General features: G+C 50.0%; 1 protein-coding gene across 8 annotated transcripts in view; it reads left to right on the top strand.

Annotated features, from left to right (window-relative positions):
• Positions 1-13,099, top strand: part of KANK4 (KN motif and ankyrin repeat domains 4) — a 36,086-nt gene that overhangs the window by 10,376 nt on the left and 12,611 nt on the right. For 2 of the 8 annotated variants that reach the window (XM_056355672.1, XM_056355676.1), the window contains exons 1-2: positions 1,113-1,408; positions 12,911-12,993. In XM_056355672.1, the coding sequence (XP_056211647.1) occupies positions 12,978-12,993 (16 nt within the window). In that variant the 5' untranslated portion in view covers positions 1,113-1,408; positions 12,911-12,977. Of the gene's footprint in view, positions 1-582; positions 1,074-1,112; positions 1,409-12,910; positions 12,994-13,099 lie in introns of those variants that run through there. The other 6 variants (XM_056355670.1, XM_056355677.1, XR_008824621.1 and 3 more) reach the window with 6 other exon arrangements.

The following is a 13,099-nucleotide window of genomic DNA, read 5'->3' on the forward strand; positions in this document are numbered from 1 at the left end:
GCATGAAGCCTGAAGGCTCCCCTAAGACACATTTTGCCTTGATTCTTTGATGTGTTGTGAAAATCATCAGGAAATGTCTTCCTCATGTTCAGCACCCCAGCCCCTCAGATGGGGGTGAGGGCAGACCAAGCTGGGCACCGACCTTGTCTGTGCAGAGCCCCAGTCACTCCCGAGCTGGGTAATGGGAGATTTTCTCTCTCCTGTTTTACCAGGAGCCTGGGCACCATGAGGAGGGCTCCAGGCTCGCCTGGCAGGTGGGCAGCAGCAGGAGCCCAACCCTCAGATACTTTCTGATGACATGGGATCCCCAGGGGCTGAGCCCAGGCGTGACCCTGCACCGAACTGTGCCTTGGGACACCCCACTCCAGACCCACACATTCCCACAGTTGGAGCCCCCTTGCTCTGGCCACCCACAGACCCATCCGAGCTGGGCTCTGGCAACCGTGCAGCCCTGCTCACAGGCCCCCATGTTTTTCAGCCTGGAGATGAAAACCCAAGAGGTGCAAACTGTGGTGTCAATGGGAACCACAGGAGACTGAAGATTCTGATTTCCCATTCAGCATTTCCCACTCAGAGCTGAAACGTATTTGGGCTTCTCTCGAGGGAAGGGGGGAATCACAGCAGGCCTCACTCATCCCTGGTGGATGCTGAGTTCATAGCCCGGACGGAGGCCAGGCAGCTGCCCCCAGCGTTGCTGGAGCCGCCACTCTCCCATGATCTGCAACAGCTGGGAGCAGGGCTGGGGTTTGCCTCTGTGTCTCAACACAAGCAAAATCAAAAGCTTCACCTCAAGTTGAAGGTGTTACAGCAGGTCAGCAAACTACTGGTTTCTGCCTGTCCTCCACAGCCTAAGAAACCCTGTCATTGCAGTAACTTGCTGCAGCTGGGTGTGTGACGAGCATGCAAATCACCTGGGGTAAGGCACACCCGCGAAGCTCAACACCTGAAACTCTGATCGTGTTTTCTTTACTTTTTCCGTGGTAGCAGGGTACCTTGACGTTAAGGCACAGGATGCTGCTGTAAACCGGACAGCGTTGAACAGCTGAACCAGAGAACAGCAGTCTCAAGTACAGGTACAAGTTCTGTAGCCATGGCCGGTCCCCGCAGATTTCCCCTTCCCGCCGCTCTTGATCTCCATCTGTGCAAACAGGATGAGCTGGAACAGTATAAATAATGCATTAAAAAGAAGGAGCCAGCACAATACCGCAGTCATAAGAAAAGGAAAAAAAAAAACCAACAGAAAGAAGGAAAAAAAAAAAGTGGATTTCTGGCCTCCCACGGCAGCCGCTCCCTTTGGCTCCCGCAGCCCATCCCCGCGGCCTCGGGCTCCGCCCCGGGCCCCGCCCGCGGGAGGCAGCGGGGTCGCCGGTACCGCCGCGTTGCGCCCGCCGCGCTTCGCCGCTCCCAGGTAGGGGGAACCGGGGCCGGGAGGGGGCCGGCCCGCCGCGGGCACAGCGGGGCACAGCGGCCGGGAGCCGCCGCACCTCCGGGATTGCTCTGGCGGGGCGCGCCGGGAGGTGCTGGTGGGATGCTGCGGGGATACTTGGGGAGGGGGGGTGGGGTTCCAGTGGGTGCTCGGCGGGGCTTGGGGGTGCTCCGGGGGTGCGCTGGAGTATGCTCAGGGTGTGTGCTGGAGGATGTGCAGGGGAATGCTTTAAAAGTGTTCAGGCGTGCTCTAGAGTGTGCTCCGGGGACACCTGGGAGCGCTTTGAAGGGTGCTCAGGGGATGCCTAGGGTGCCTGGCCCCTCGGGTGGCTGCCTGCGGGCAGCAGCAGCCCTGGGTCACCTGGGACAGGAGTGTTTCCAGTGCACCCCTGGGTGCAGGACTGAGGTGCTGAGCATGGCTGGGCAGCAGGGAGGTGGCAGGAAGGCTCTGAGCCCCTGTGGAACCCTTGGATGTCCCTGTGTGAGGGCTGGAAAGGGCCCCCAGACCCCAGCCAATGCAGTGGAAGTCACGGAGATCCCAGAGCAGCCAGAGTTGCATTTAGCCTCCAAGCCCAACCATAAAGCCTTCCCCAGCCATGAAGCTGTGGTTCAGACAAGCCCCAGCCCAGCCTCCGCGGCTCAGCATGGTCGCCGGCGCCTGCCTCCAGCCTTTCCCCATTTCCTCGCTGGCTTTCCAGCTATCCAGACACAGAAACTCTTGGGGCCGTAACTCATGCCTGTCTCTAGTGAGGTTTGCGCTCTGCTTCCCAGAGCCACATGTCCCTCCGGGCTCAGCCGCAGGTCTGGCCTGGCTGCAGAGCAGGGCCAGGCTGAGCTCTGGGTTTCTGCATCCTTGGGGGGCCGAGAGAGGGGCCGCTGTAGCAGCGCGTTTGGCAGCGAGTAGGGGGACGGGCAGTGCTTCTCCCTCGCAGGCAGCATCAGCTTTCCAGAGCAGCAGCTGCTGCCAGGGCATTTCTGAGCAGCCCAACTCTGCCGGGACCAGGCGTGCCCCGTGCAAGCACTTTCGTCAGCTCCCGGCGTTCGGCTTGGGAGTTCTCGCAGGCCTAAGGCAAAGGCATGCTGGGCTCTGACTCTGCTCCAGGAGAAATCAGAGTGGAGTGTGAACAGGGAGCCGCTGCACTGGGGTAGACCATCACTGGAGATTGGTGACAGTAGAAAGCCAGTTAGATAATCTCAACTGCAAGTCCAAGTAAGTTCAGCATGGAGGAAGTCATGGTCTGGATGCTCTGGGTGTGGTGTTCACTGTCCAGAGATGGAAGCGGGACTGTGATGTAGAGTTACCTCATTTTCCTTGCAGCTATGGGATGCGACACCACCAGGAAGGGTTTGCTTTGTCAGGGGCTAAACCAGAAATTCGGTATTTTAGCTGTGTGGCCCAAATGGAGGCAGTGAGCACCCAAAAACATTGCTCGTGCAGGATAAGGATAGTGACCACAGTGATGGGCAGAGAGAAGGGGAACACTGTAAAAAATATTGGCATTTACCTTCATACCCATTTTGCAGTCTTCTGGTGTTTTGTTTGATTTGGGATGGACTAAAGGGAGAAAGCCGGTCTCTTAAATGATTCCGAAACAGTAAATGAGAGGCGGGAACCCATAACCTCGGGTTAACGATTATTTGTTGCTTTGTCTGTAATATATTTTTTAAATATCTGCCCAAATGGCAACCAGTCTGATGGACGGTGACCTGACTGGGGAACCTGTGGTTGAGGAGGGATTTGTTAAAATAATCCTGGACCTGGAAGATAGATGGCTGGAGCCCGTTGCTTCTCTGGGCTCTGTCAGTCTCCCGGTGCAGTTTCCAAACCACTTGCGAGTAGGAGAACCAGGACCGTGTTTGGCTGCTTTCCGGAAAGTCTGGTTACGGAGAAAGTCTTACCTCCCAGGTGCAGAAATCATCCCTTTCGTGCAGTGCTGGGGCTGTCCCATTCCCCCAGGAGCCATCCAATTTGGTGTCATAAAGTCTCCCTTCATCCTCAACTAACCAAAATACACACCCACCCATCTATTTGCCGCTTTATTGTTGCTTCCCGTGAAACAGCCTCCGCGTCCCTCAGCGTGGGCGCATTTTGGGAGGGAGGGGTTTGGTCTCAAAACATCCTTCACATCAGGAGCAGTTTTGAGACTCGAGTTGGCCGGCATTAGATGAATACAAGCTCATTCACAAGCTTGCTGCCGATTTGGATCCCTCCCCCTGCAGTTTTACAGCCACCAGATATTTTGAAAGTCGAATTTTTATCACTCAGTGTTACGCATCAAATCTTGGGTCTTTTTAAGAAAGCTTTGGGACCAGCACCAGGGATGAACATGTCCCCATTTGTTAGAGAAAAAAGAAAATATGGGAAGTTTTTGTGTTTTATGCCTCATATGACAGGGATTATGTGACTCTGCCTTGCTCAAGAACATTGAGATGCAAACTTTGGTCAATAAAACCCTGATCCTGGCTCGGGGGCATGAAGGAGCCCTTGGCTTAGGGCAGCAATCCCGACCGTGCACATTCGCACACGGCTGGTGCTAGGGGAGAGCAGTGGGGAGCAACCAGCTGCAGAGAGTTCCTTCTTCAGCCCTATTTATTTTAGACCTCAGTGGAATTGAAGTTTCCGGTGCTGTGCCTCAGGAAGCCTCAGGTCCTGTCCATCCCAGGGTTTAAACAGCACATGAAAAAGAAGTTATTGTCATAATTACAATAATAAACTACCAAAATGGACAATTTGGCAGAGTCAGAAACCTGAAATGTGGTGAAAATCCCACCCGCACGCAGAGGATCCTGTCTTCCAAACATGATGAACTTAAATTCATCATTGCAGCCAGTTCCTAGGTCCATCAGGGTTGAACATGAGTCTTGGTGCAAGTGAGAAAGCTGAAAATACACCAGCAACATGCAGCCTGAGCTTGGTCAAAAAACTGGAGGAAAGCCCCCACTTCCTAAACCCTCCCCATAACCTGGGTGAGCAGGTGGGAAATGCGGCTGCAGGGCTCCCATCTCCCAGCATCCATGTGGAATTCGCCAGCAGAGGAGGAAGGCAGCATGTCCATCCCTTCCCCAGTCCCAATCAATAAATATTGCAGTTTGAAGAGGAGCATGATCAATCCCAGTCTCATTGGATCAGCCCAGGAACTGACAGAAAATGGCCCTGTGTCTCCATGGGGGACTGCAGTGGTGGCCTAGGGAAAAGGAGAAAAATAGGCATGCAGAGTAGGGCTTTCCTAAAAGTCCCACTTCCAGCAGAAGAGGATCTGTGTTGATGGTGGGACCTTCACTGGGGTCAGACAGGAGGGATGCCAGATTGCCATTTGACTTTTACAACCACAAACACACTTTTTGACTATTTCTTAGGCTGCTGGGTTTAAGAAGCCCTGTTTGTGTGTCAGGGTGGTTTTTTCCAGTTGCTCAAACGCCAGTGTTTCATCTCTCAGTAAGCACCAAGGGGATCAGACACGGCGCAACATGCTTCCTGCCCTGCGCTGCCCTGTCCATCTCGTGTCTTGGCAAGCGGCCAAGTGAGAGTAAAATGGAAGAGCCTTTCCCAAGAAGCAGGAACATTTTGGTTTGATGGTTCCCCTCCACACCCAGCTTCCAAAGATGCCCAGAAGATCCTGTTTTTCCTTAGGAAATGGAAGATGTTTCCAGCCAGCTCAAGCTGAAGCTCTGGCTCTTGAGTGGGATGAGTGCGGGAGCCCCAAGAATGCATCAAGCCCTGTGTTGTCGTAAAGGTGCTACCCTACCAGCTTCTTTGACCACATGGAATTTATTCAGTATCATGGCAGCAAAGGTCAAGGTCTCCCAAGGTCAAGAAGATGGAAAACAGCAGCTTGGAAGAGACCAGAAGCCAAATGAAGGCTTCATTAATCCCCCTGCTAAACTTGTGGGATTGAGGCAAAAAGAATAAACATTAGAAATGAGGCACTTTGGATTTTTGTCTGCCTTCTGACTGTGGAGCACTTTCAATTCATGGCTTCAAGTGGTTTTTCTGATCCCCTGACTCTGGGAGAGGATACTTTAGGGAAAATGCTACAGTTTTCAAGGCATGGGATAAAATCAGGAGAATCAACCAAAGCTTTTATAAGACCATGGCTGGAATGAGCTGAAGGTCAGTTGGAAGAGAGGTTATCAGAGGAGGGGATGAATGTGATCATTTTCCCCTCCTGGTGAGCCATAAAGGAGGGTGAGAGTTTGGATATCTGATACCTCCAGGTCTTGTCCTGACCCGTTTCTAATGGAAATGCTGGCAGGAAGCTCATGACATTTATTAAACAGCAATAAGCAGCTTTAATAAAATCAGTATCCACACAACTTTATTACTGCCATTTGAAAAGATGCCTGAAATGGCTGTTTAAGTACCGCTGGCTGCTGAGGGTTGCACACATAGGCTGAAAGCGATCGTCGTCTTTATTAAGTGGTGCTGGGTCAATTATTCGGATTTCTCATGAGTCTGATGCTCTTCCAAACACCAGTGAAGCTCTGCATGCCTCCAGAATGTTTTACATGTGAGCAGCCCCTGGCTCCAGCTCCTTCTGTTGCTTCACGTACATAATTTTGCAGAGAGGGTGATGGCTGGCAGAGGGTGGGAGGCCAGCCTGAACCTCTCACCAGTGCAACCATGAGCTGCTGGGCTGCAGAGCAAGCTTGTCACTATCAAGCACCCACAAGCTGCTTCCAGCTCTTCTGTTGAGAACTCCTGGGCAAGCAGCAGTCGAGGCAGCTTCAGCCTGGGGTGTGATAAAATGCTGGGGCCGGCACTGCAGGGTACCCATTGCTACAAGCCATGTGCTGAAGCCATCCGCTGGCCCAGGAACGAAGGGTGAATTTTAAGCAGGCATCTGAACTGTGTGGCATTTTGCTTTCAGAGGGGATTTAAAGATTTATGTCCCTTTTTTTGTCATACCTTTTTACCTGCCACATCCACTTTTCCCATACAGCGACTAGTTTTGCATCCTCAGATCTAGTTCTGCTCCACTTGGGCACATGCAGCTGGGTGACACCAGTGCAGAGGGAAGCCATGCCAAGCCATGCCTGGCTGCAGGGTGCATGCTGGGCTGGGCTGAATTCAGCCTGCAAGCTCACCTTTCTGGATGCTGTTGGGTTTATAGCAACAGGCTTCCTGGGGCTCAGGCATCATCTGGTCTCCCCACTTTAACTGTGGGTCTGCTTAGCTGTCTTCTGCCCCTCAACGGGCAGCACGGACCAGCCCAGTGCATGCCCATGCCCACTGTGGTCCGAGCTGCCGTTTCCAAGGGATGCCATGGGGCACGGGGCTGCTGGCGGTGACGATTGCACCATGTCAGATGCATGCAGGAGGGCGGCTGGTGGGCTCCCAGAATGCAGATCTCTTACAGGGGAAACCCCGTTTGCTCTCACCGTGGAAAACCTCATGACAACTTCTTGGAATGCACACCAGGACTTTCAACTGCTTTTATTTACTTATTTATTTATTTAATCCCAGAAGTTTTCAAACTTCTTTTTTCCTCCTGGAAGGAAACTCCTTCCCATGCCAGTGCCAGCCGGCAGCCGATCACAGCCCACCACCGCGCAACAGAGATCCCACCCGTGTGGATGTCCCCAGCAGACTGGAAATGGGTTATTTTTCTTCCTTTGCAGTGAAAACAGAATTGAAAAATATGTACAACAAATATTCCCCGAGAGGCTATATTTATTCCTGGTATGTCCACTTGCAATAATAGCTCGGCTGGTTGTGCAATCCAGCAGACCTCCTGGATGGAGCAGGTTTGAGTGTAACCCTTTGGGTACCGAGGGCAAGCTCCTTCTGTGGGTCTGTATGGGGCCGTGGGTGAAGCCCGAACCTGTCATCCCAGAGCGCTTCTGCTTGGGGAGAGGAAGGCAGGCAAGCGCCTTGCCCACTGGCCCTGTGAGCATCCAAGGCAGCAGCGGTGGCCGTAGTGGGGATGGGCAGGGACTGATGGGATGGGTTTGAGCTGTTTTGTGGCAGTCTGTTTCCTATCAGCCATGGGAGCAGCCTGCAAAGCAAAATCCCCCCGACAGCTGTAGTGCGTAATGTAGAGCAGCAACAATTTTAGGCCATGACCTCAGCCCTTACACTTGTGGGATAATGTCTGGCTGTGCCCAGGTGAAACCCTTCCCCATTTCCCACCCTGTACTGGCCCTGTTGGGGGAAGCTATCAAAAGCCCATAGTTAATTAATTTTCATGTTTTCACTCTATCCATTCATAGCTCCCCATTAAAAGCTTATTTAAAGGGACACAGACTTGAAGGCCTTCTTCAGGACCATGGGGATTAAATCTGGGAAAAACTGTAGGTCTTATGTGTGTAATTACAATAAGGAAATGCTCCAAATTAAAGCTTCCTGCTTGCTCTTTCCAGTGGGAAAATGAAACAATTCTTTTAGGCTTACTTTAAAATCAGCACCATATAGAAATATGTTGGGTTTTTTTTTTTCATCATGGTGCTTTGTCTGGAGAACATAAGCAACAGAATATGCTCAGAAAAGATGCACAAGTGTAACTAAACCAGAAAAATTTGACAGAAAACAAGCCAGCGTGCTCTTAAGTGCATTTTGAACCCTGAGCTCAGTAATTGCTTGTGAAAGCAGAAAGCTGTCAATGCAGTGTCATGGCCCTGCGTGGTGTGGGATGCTGGAGCCGTGTGGGAAAGACGGCATTTGGGAAAGGCTGCATTTCTCTGGCTGCTGAAATAGGGGGTTATTTTTCATTCCCCAGTTAAGAAGTTAACCCATCCATGTCTTGGGGAGCACTAGCAAGGACAAACTGCGGCTGTTTCTCTTGTGTCCATGCTATTTTGCATCTGCAGAGGGAAAACTTTTCTGCTTTTCTCCAAACTTAATCTGTTAAAGTTACATTTAGTAGTTTCACAGTGCCGTGAGCCTGGAGAAGTGCCAGTAGCTCTGTTCTGCAGACAGACAGTGACAAAATGTTTTTGTATTCTGAGATAGATGAGCATTTTGGTTGCATTGCTTGTTAAGGGATGGGAAAGGTGCTGGCACCACTCCGTGATGCGAGTCCCTGGTCAAAGCCCCCAGGTCCCAGTGGGATGCCTCTGCTTTTCAGAATTTTCTTTCCCAGCCCTGGAAGAGGCTCGCAGCCCAGCTGTGGGAAGCCAGGCAGTGTTTGAACCCCTCTGCCTCTGCAAGCATGAAGTTGTTGCAAGTTTAGTGCAGAGGCTGAGGGTTTTTCTTCTCTGTTGCCAGCCTGGGGGTGCAGCAATCCAGGATGCCTGAGTGGAATGCCAGCCCAGGGGCTTGGGATAGGCACTCTGCCCATCACTGAGCTGCATGCCACAAATACCCTGCCCAAAATCACACCACGCCTGCTCTATGAGCTGCCCCCTGCCTCACCTGCCTGCATTTTGAAGTTTGTGTTGTTTGCATTGAAGTTTGCTTGAGCAATTTAGATGGAGAGTTGCACTGGCACCCACAGGAGCCCAAGGGCTACCCATCCCTTCTTGCAGCAGCTGGGCATGGCACAGCAGGTCAGGCATCCTCTGCCTGTGCTGCGGTTACAGGCGGCCGCGTTCCTGCCATCACCCGTCCTGTTCAGCATCTCCTGGGAAGGGTGGATGGATGGCTGTGATGGGAGGAGCTGGAGCTGCAGGGAGAAGGGTAAAGGGCTGAGGGGCTGTTTCTGCTCCGTGCATGGGAATGGGGCTTCAGCAGAATTAATTACAGGCGTTGAGACCTTCTGCGGCTTCTGCTAAAGATGCTGCCGTTTCATCGCGGCAGCCGCTTGCATTTCCTTGGGAGAGGTGCTCCGCAGAATAACTAATGCGTTCAGCCTGGGAGGGTGCAGCATGCGGAGGGCGAGCTCCGGCTGCAGCCTGCAGCATCAGGTATAATAAGAACTGTATCATTAATAATTGACTGTCCTTTCAATAATTTTTCATGATAAGGCAGGCAGCCCAGTGACAGCACTTAAGTGTTTTGTGTTCTATGGAAAAGGTAACTGTGCTGTGAAAAGTAACTCATTTTATACAGCTGGCTTGAACTGTCCTCAGAAAGGTCATAAGAAAGCAACGGTCTGCTTTATTAGAAAATTAATCGCTCTTTTGTGCTTCTTGTTTTAAACTTATATTTGCTTTCTGAGCAAGGTCGCTGCTTAGCTGACCAACTTTTAACAACTGGAAAAGGCATGTTTGGTGCTCCGAATACTTCGTTGCTGGCTCTCGCATGGGAGAAGATGCTTTTAAGGGAGGCAAGTGCTTCTGCTCTATGATGGGCTTGTAGGTGGGAGCATGAGAAGGTAACGTGGCAAGATGCTTTTCTAACGATAGTTTTTCCTTTCACCACAAAGTGCTAAAGCTATTGCTGCAGTGCAGGAGAACACGACAGGCAGAGCTCAAAAAAATGTTGTGTTATAGCTAATGAGACTGTGCTAACGTGCTGCTCAGTGGGGATGAATTATCTTATTTATAGGCACATGGTTAAACGTTTCCAATTTAAATTGCTAGCAAGAGGCTCTGGGAAAATGAAATTCTTAATATATTTGTCTTTATGGTTAATTTGTTCTTTAAATTTCCTGGGGTGTAAGGGTGCTCTCCTTTCTGCTGGCTGGTGGGTGGGGGAGCCAGCGGGTGGTTGCTTTGTCTGGCAAGTGGGACAGAGTAAAAGAGGGGTTAAGTGTGACTGTAAAGAGCCAGTGTTTGAGACAAGACTAGTTAAAAAGACAGTGCATTGTGCCTGCAAATGGGCTGCCCCAGGGAATAAAACCACTTCACTGTGTGCTGTTGTCTTCTCACATATTTGGCTTCTTGATTTCCATTTCTGTATATATTTATTCCTGCCTTGAGAAAAGCAATGTAATTCAAATCTGGCTTAATCCTCCCCACTGCCTTTCTGTGTAGTATAGGTAAAAATCAGCGATGCTGCGCACGTGGTGGTGTTGCCTGCCCAGAGAGGAAAATAAGTATGCTCCAGTTTTTATTCAATAGAGGAAAACTCAGCAAATATAGAGCCCAAGAGAGGGTCAGCCTAACAGGTATTAGCAGGATGGAGACCCACCTAAAAGTACTGGCCAGCCCTGAATTGCGGGCTGGACCCCGGGCATACAGGTGTGCTGCTTCTGGTGGATCACTTCATATTTTTTTTTTGGTCTCATTTTTATTAGGAGCAGGCATCAGAGAGCAGCCGTGGGGTCCAAGGAGCCACATTTTCTGGCTCAAAGCCACCCGTTGCGCACCTGAGCTGCCCCAGGGGTGGGGATGGGGGAACATCAGCAAGCTGGCAGGGTACATTCAGCATGCTTTTATGAGGTGATTTTGAAGTAGACTGGTCAAAAGAGAAAAGTCATAAGATCAATTTGGGCTGGAGAGTTGGGACCCAGACAGCTCATAAATGAACCAAATAGATGTAATTATCTGGATATCAAAAAGCATCGTATTCACTGGCTTTCCCCACCCCCTTCTAAATAACTGACCTAGAAGAGTGAAGTGTAGCTGGTCAGACTGTGGCTAAGATCCATAATTGACTGTAATGGGAAAATTTGAAAAAAACCCTCAAAACCATTTGAGAAAGGGGTTAGTGTTTGTTTTGGCATGTGCTGTTTATTGGCAGGAGGAAACAGAAGAAATTGCCCTTTACAGAAGTGCAGTCAATAGGAGATCATGTCAGGAGGCCGCTGGTCAAGGTGTTTCAGAAGGTTGCATGGTGTTGCGCAGGCATCAGTGTTGCCATTTGGCCACATGAGCATCGAGGAGGTACCAAGCCTGGAGGAGCTCTTGAGAGTTTTGATGTTCTCCTTGAGCTGGGACCCTCCTAACTTTCCATCAGAGCTATACATTGAGAATAAGCTTGTCTGTCTACCTGATGGACAGAACTAATTGTTTCTTTAAAAGATTTTGAACTTTCAAAGTATCCATCCTATGACAAGAATACAGCAGGATTTCACTTTGTTTTCCCGCTGGTCTTTGTTGTAGTTAAACTATGTTATTTCAGTGCTTCTAGAGGAGAATAATAGCAGCACTGCCACAGTCTGCATATCCTTATCTGCACTGCATATCCAGTTATCTTGCCATTGCCACAAGAAGAAAGATGAGTTACACAATGCAGAAATAATTATGTGTTAAAAGGAGAATTTAGAAGCTGCAGAGTGGAGAAGACCAACAAGGCAGAGCTGCTCTTGAAACGGTGAATGAGCCAGAGGTCCTGAGGGATGGTTCTGCTGATGGATACTGCAGAAGAGAAAACAGAAAGGTGAACCAGACTGATGCTGGATAAGTACAGTGCCAGGCGAAGCGAGGGGTAAAGGTTGTCTGGAGCCCCTTCACAGGGAGCTCTGGAAGCACGGTCAAGTGCTAAAGCCCTCACTTAGGTGAAATACTACAAGCAGAAAATGAATTCAGACTCTGACAGTTTGATCAATGAGATGAATGTAAGATGGGGCTGGCTCAGCGCAGGCTTTGTGCTGCTTGGTCCTACCCCTGAGAATCTTGCAGAGCTCAAGGATGCACTGGAGTAGCAGGGACTGACTTCCAAGCTGCTGTGGGACCATCTCTGGCTAGGAACCAAATTAGATACTTGAAGGAAAATCCTAAACGAGTAATCTGCTCTCCAAGAACCACCCCCACCCACCCCCCTTTTTCCCTCCCAGCAGGAATTAAAAACCAGACCTTCTCACTCTGAGCAACGCTGTCCTTCTCATGCAAGTCAGGAAGTCTACAGCGATGGCCAACTGCCTCAGCCCCCTTTGCCCTTGCCTGCCTCCTCCCTGTGTCTTTCCAAAGGGCATGGAGCAGAGAAGTTTCACCCAGGACCTTTCTTGGTTCCCAGCCTTAACCTCCTCTTGTGCTCCAGGAGGGTCTGACCTGTGTCCACATGATGGGCAGGAGCTGGAGGGCAGTACAGACCAGGAAGGATGTGAGGTTTGCAATGTAGGCGGTGGTAGATCTCCACCTGAAGATCTTCCCTGATACGAAAGCAATTTGTCAGTGGTTTAGTGCAATGTGGTGAAGGTTCTTTATAACAGTATGGATGTGCTCTGAAATAGTGGCTTTCATTTGAACCAGAATTCAATATAAATTTTGAATCTTTGGTTACAGATTTGAAAAAAAATAAATGACAAACCAGTCATTTCTGTGCACTGTTTATATCCCTTGCTCTTTTTGGAGTTAGATTACGTTGGATATATCCAGCTTACAGGCGTCAGTGAAGAGCCCCTGTGCCATCTATCTCAAGCCCAGTAGAAAATATCCTAAATGTCTCTCTTTCCTCGTTTGTAGTCAAAACCATCTGTAATGCAGGGGATGTTTCATAAGAACCAGCTACCTGGGATGTGTCTATGAAGCACAAATTGTTGCCCCTGGAAAAGGAACTATTGATTTAAGCAGCTTGAAAGTGCTTAGTAGACACAGTTGGGCTGCAGAATATGGAAAAGAAGATGGGGGTGGGCTGTGAAGAAGTGTAAGGCTTTAAGAAGAGATTTAAGTTCAGATGATTGAGCTTTTTTAAAACTTAAAAATCTCTCTTCCTTTTTTCAAGGGTGAAGCAACTCATCTGCCCTAGCTTGTCAGAAGATGTTTAAGTGACAGCTTGATTAGACCACACCATGGAGAAGACAGATGGTATGGAGGCTATGGGATGGATGTTTGCTCATTTGTTTCTTGAAAAAAACACCCTAACCGAGCCTTGAAGTAATGTCCTTACCAGAAATACTGTAAATAACTTGTT

This window comes from Falco biarmicus, chromosome 11 (assembly GCF_023638135.1).
Source record: "Falco biarmicus isolate bFalBia1 chromosome 11, bFalBia1.pri, whole genome shotgun sequence".
In the NCBI taxonomy this organism is placed as follows: Eukaryota; Metazoa; Chordata; class Aves; order Falconiformes; family Falconidae; genus Falco; species Falco biarmicus.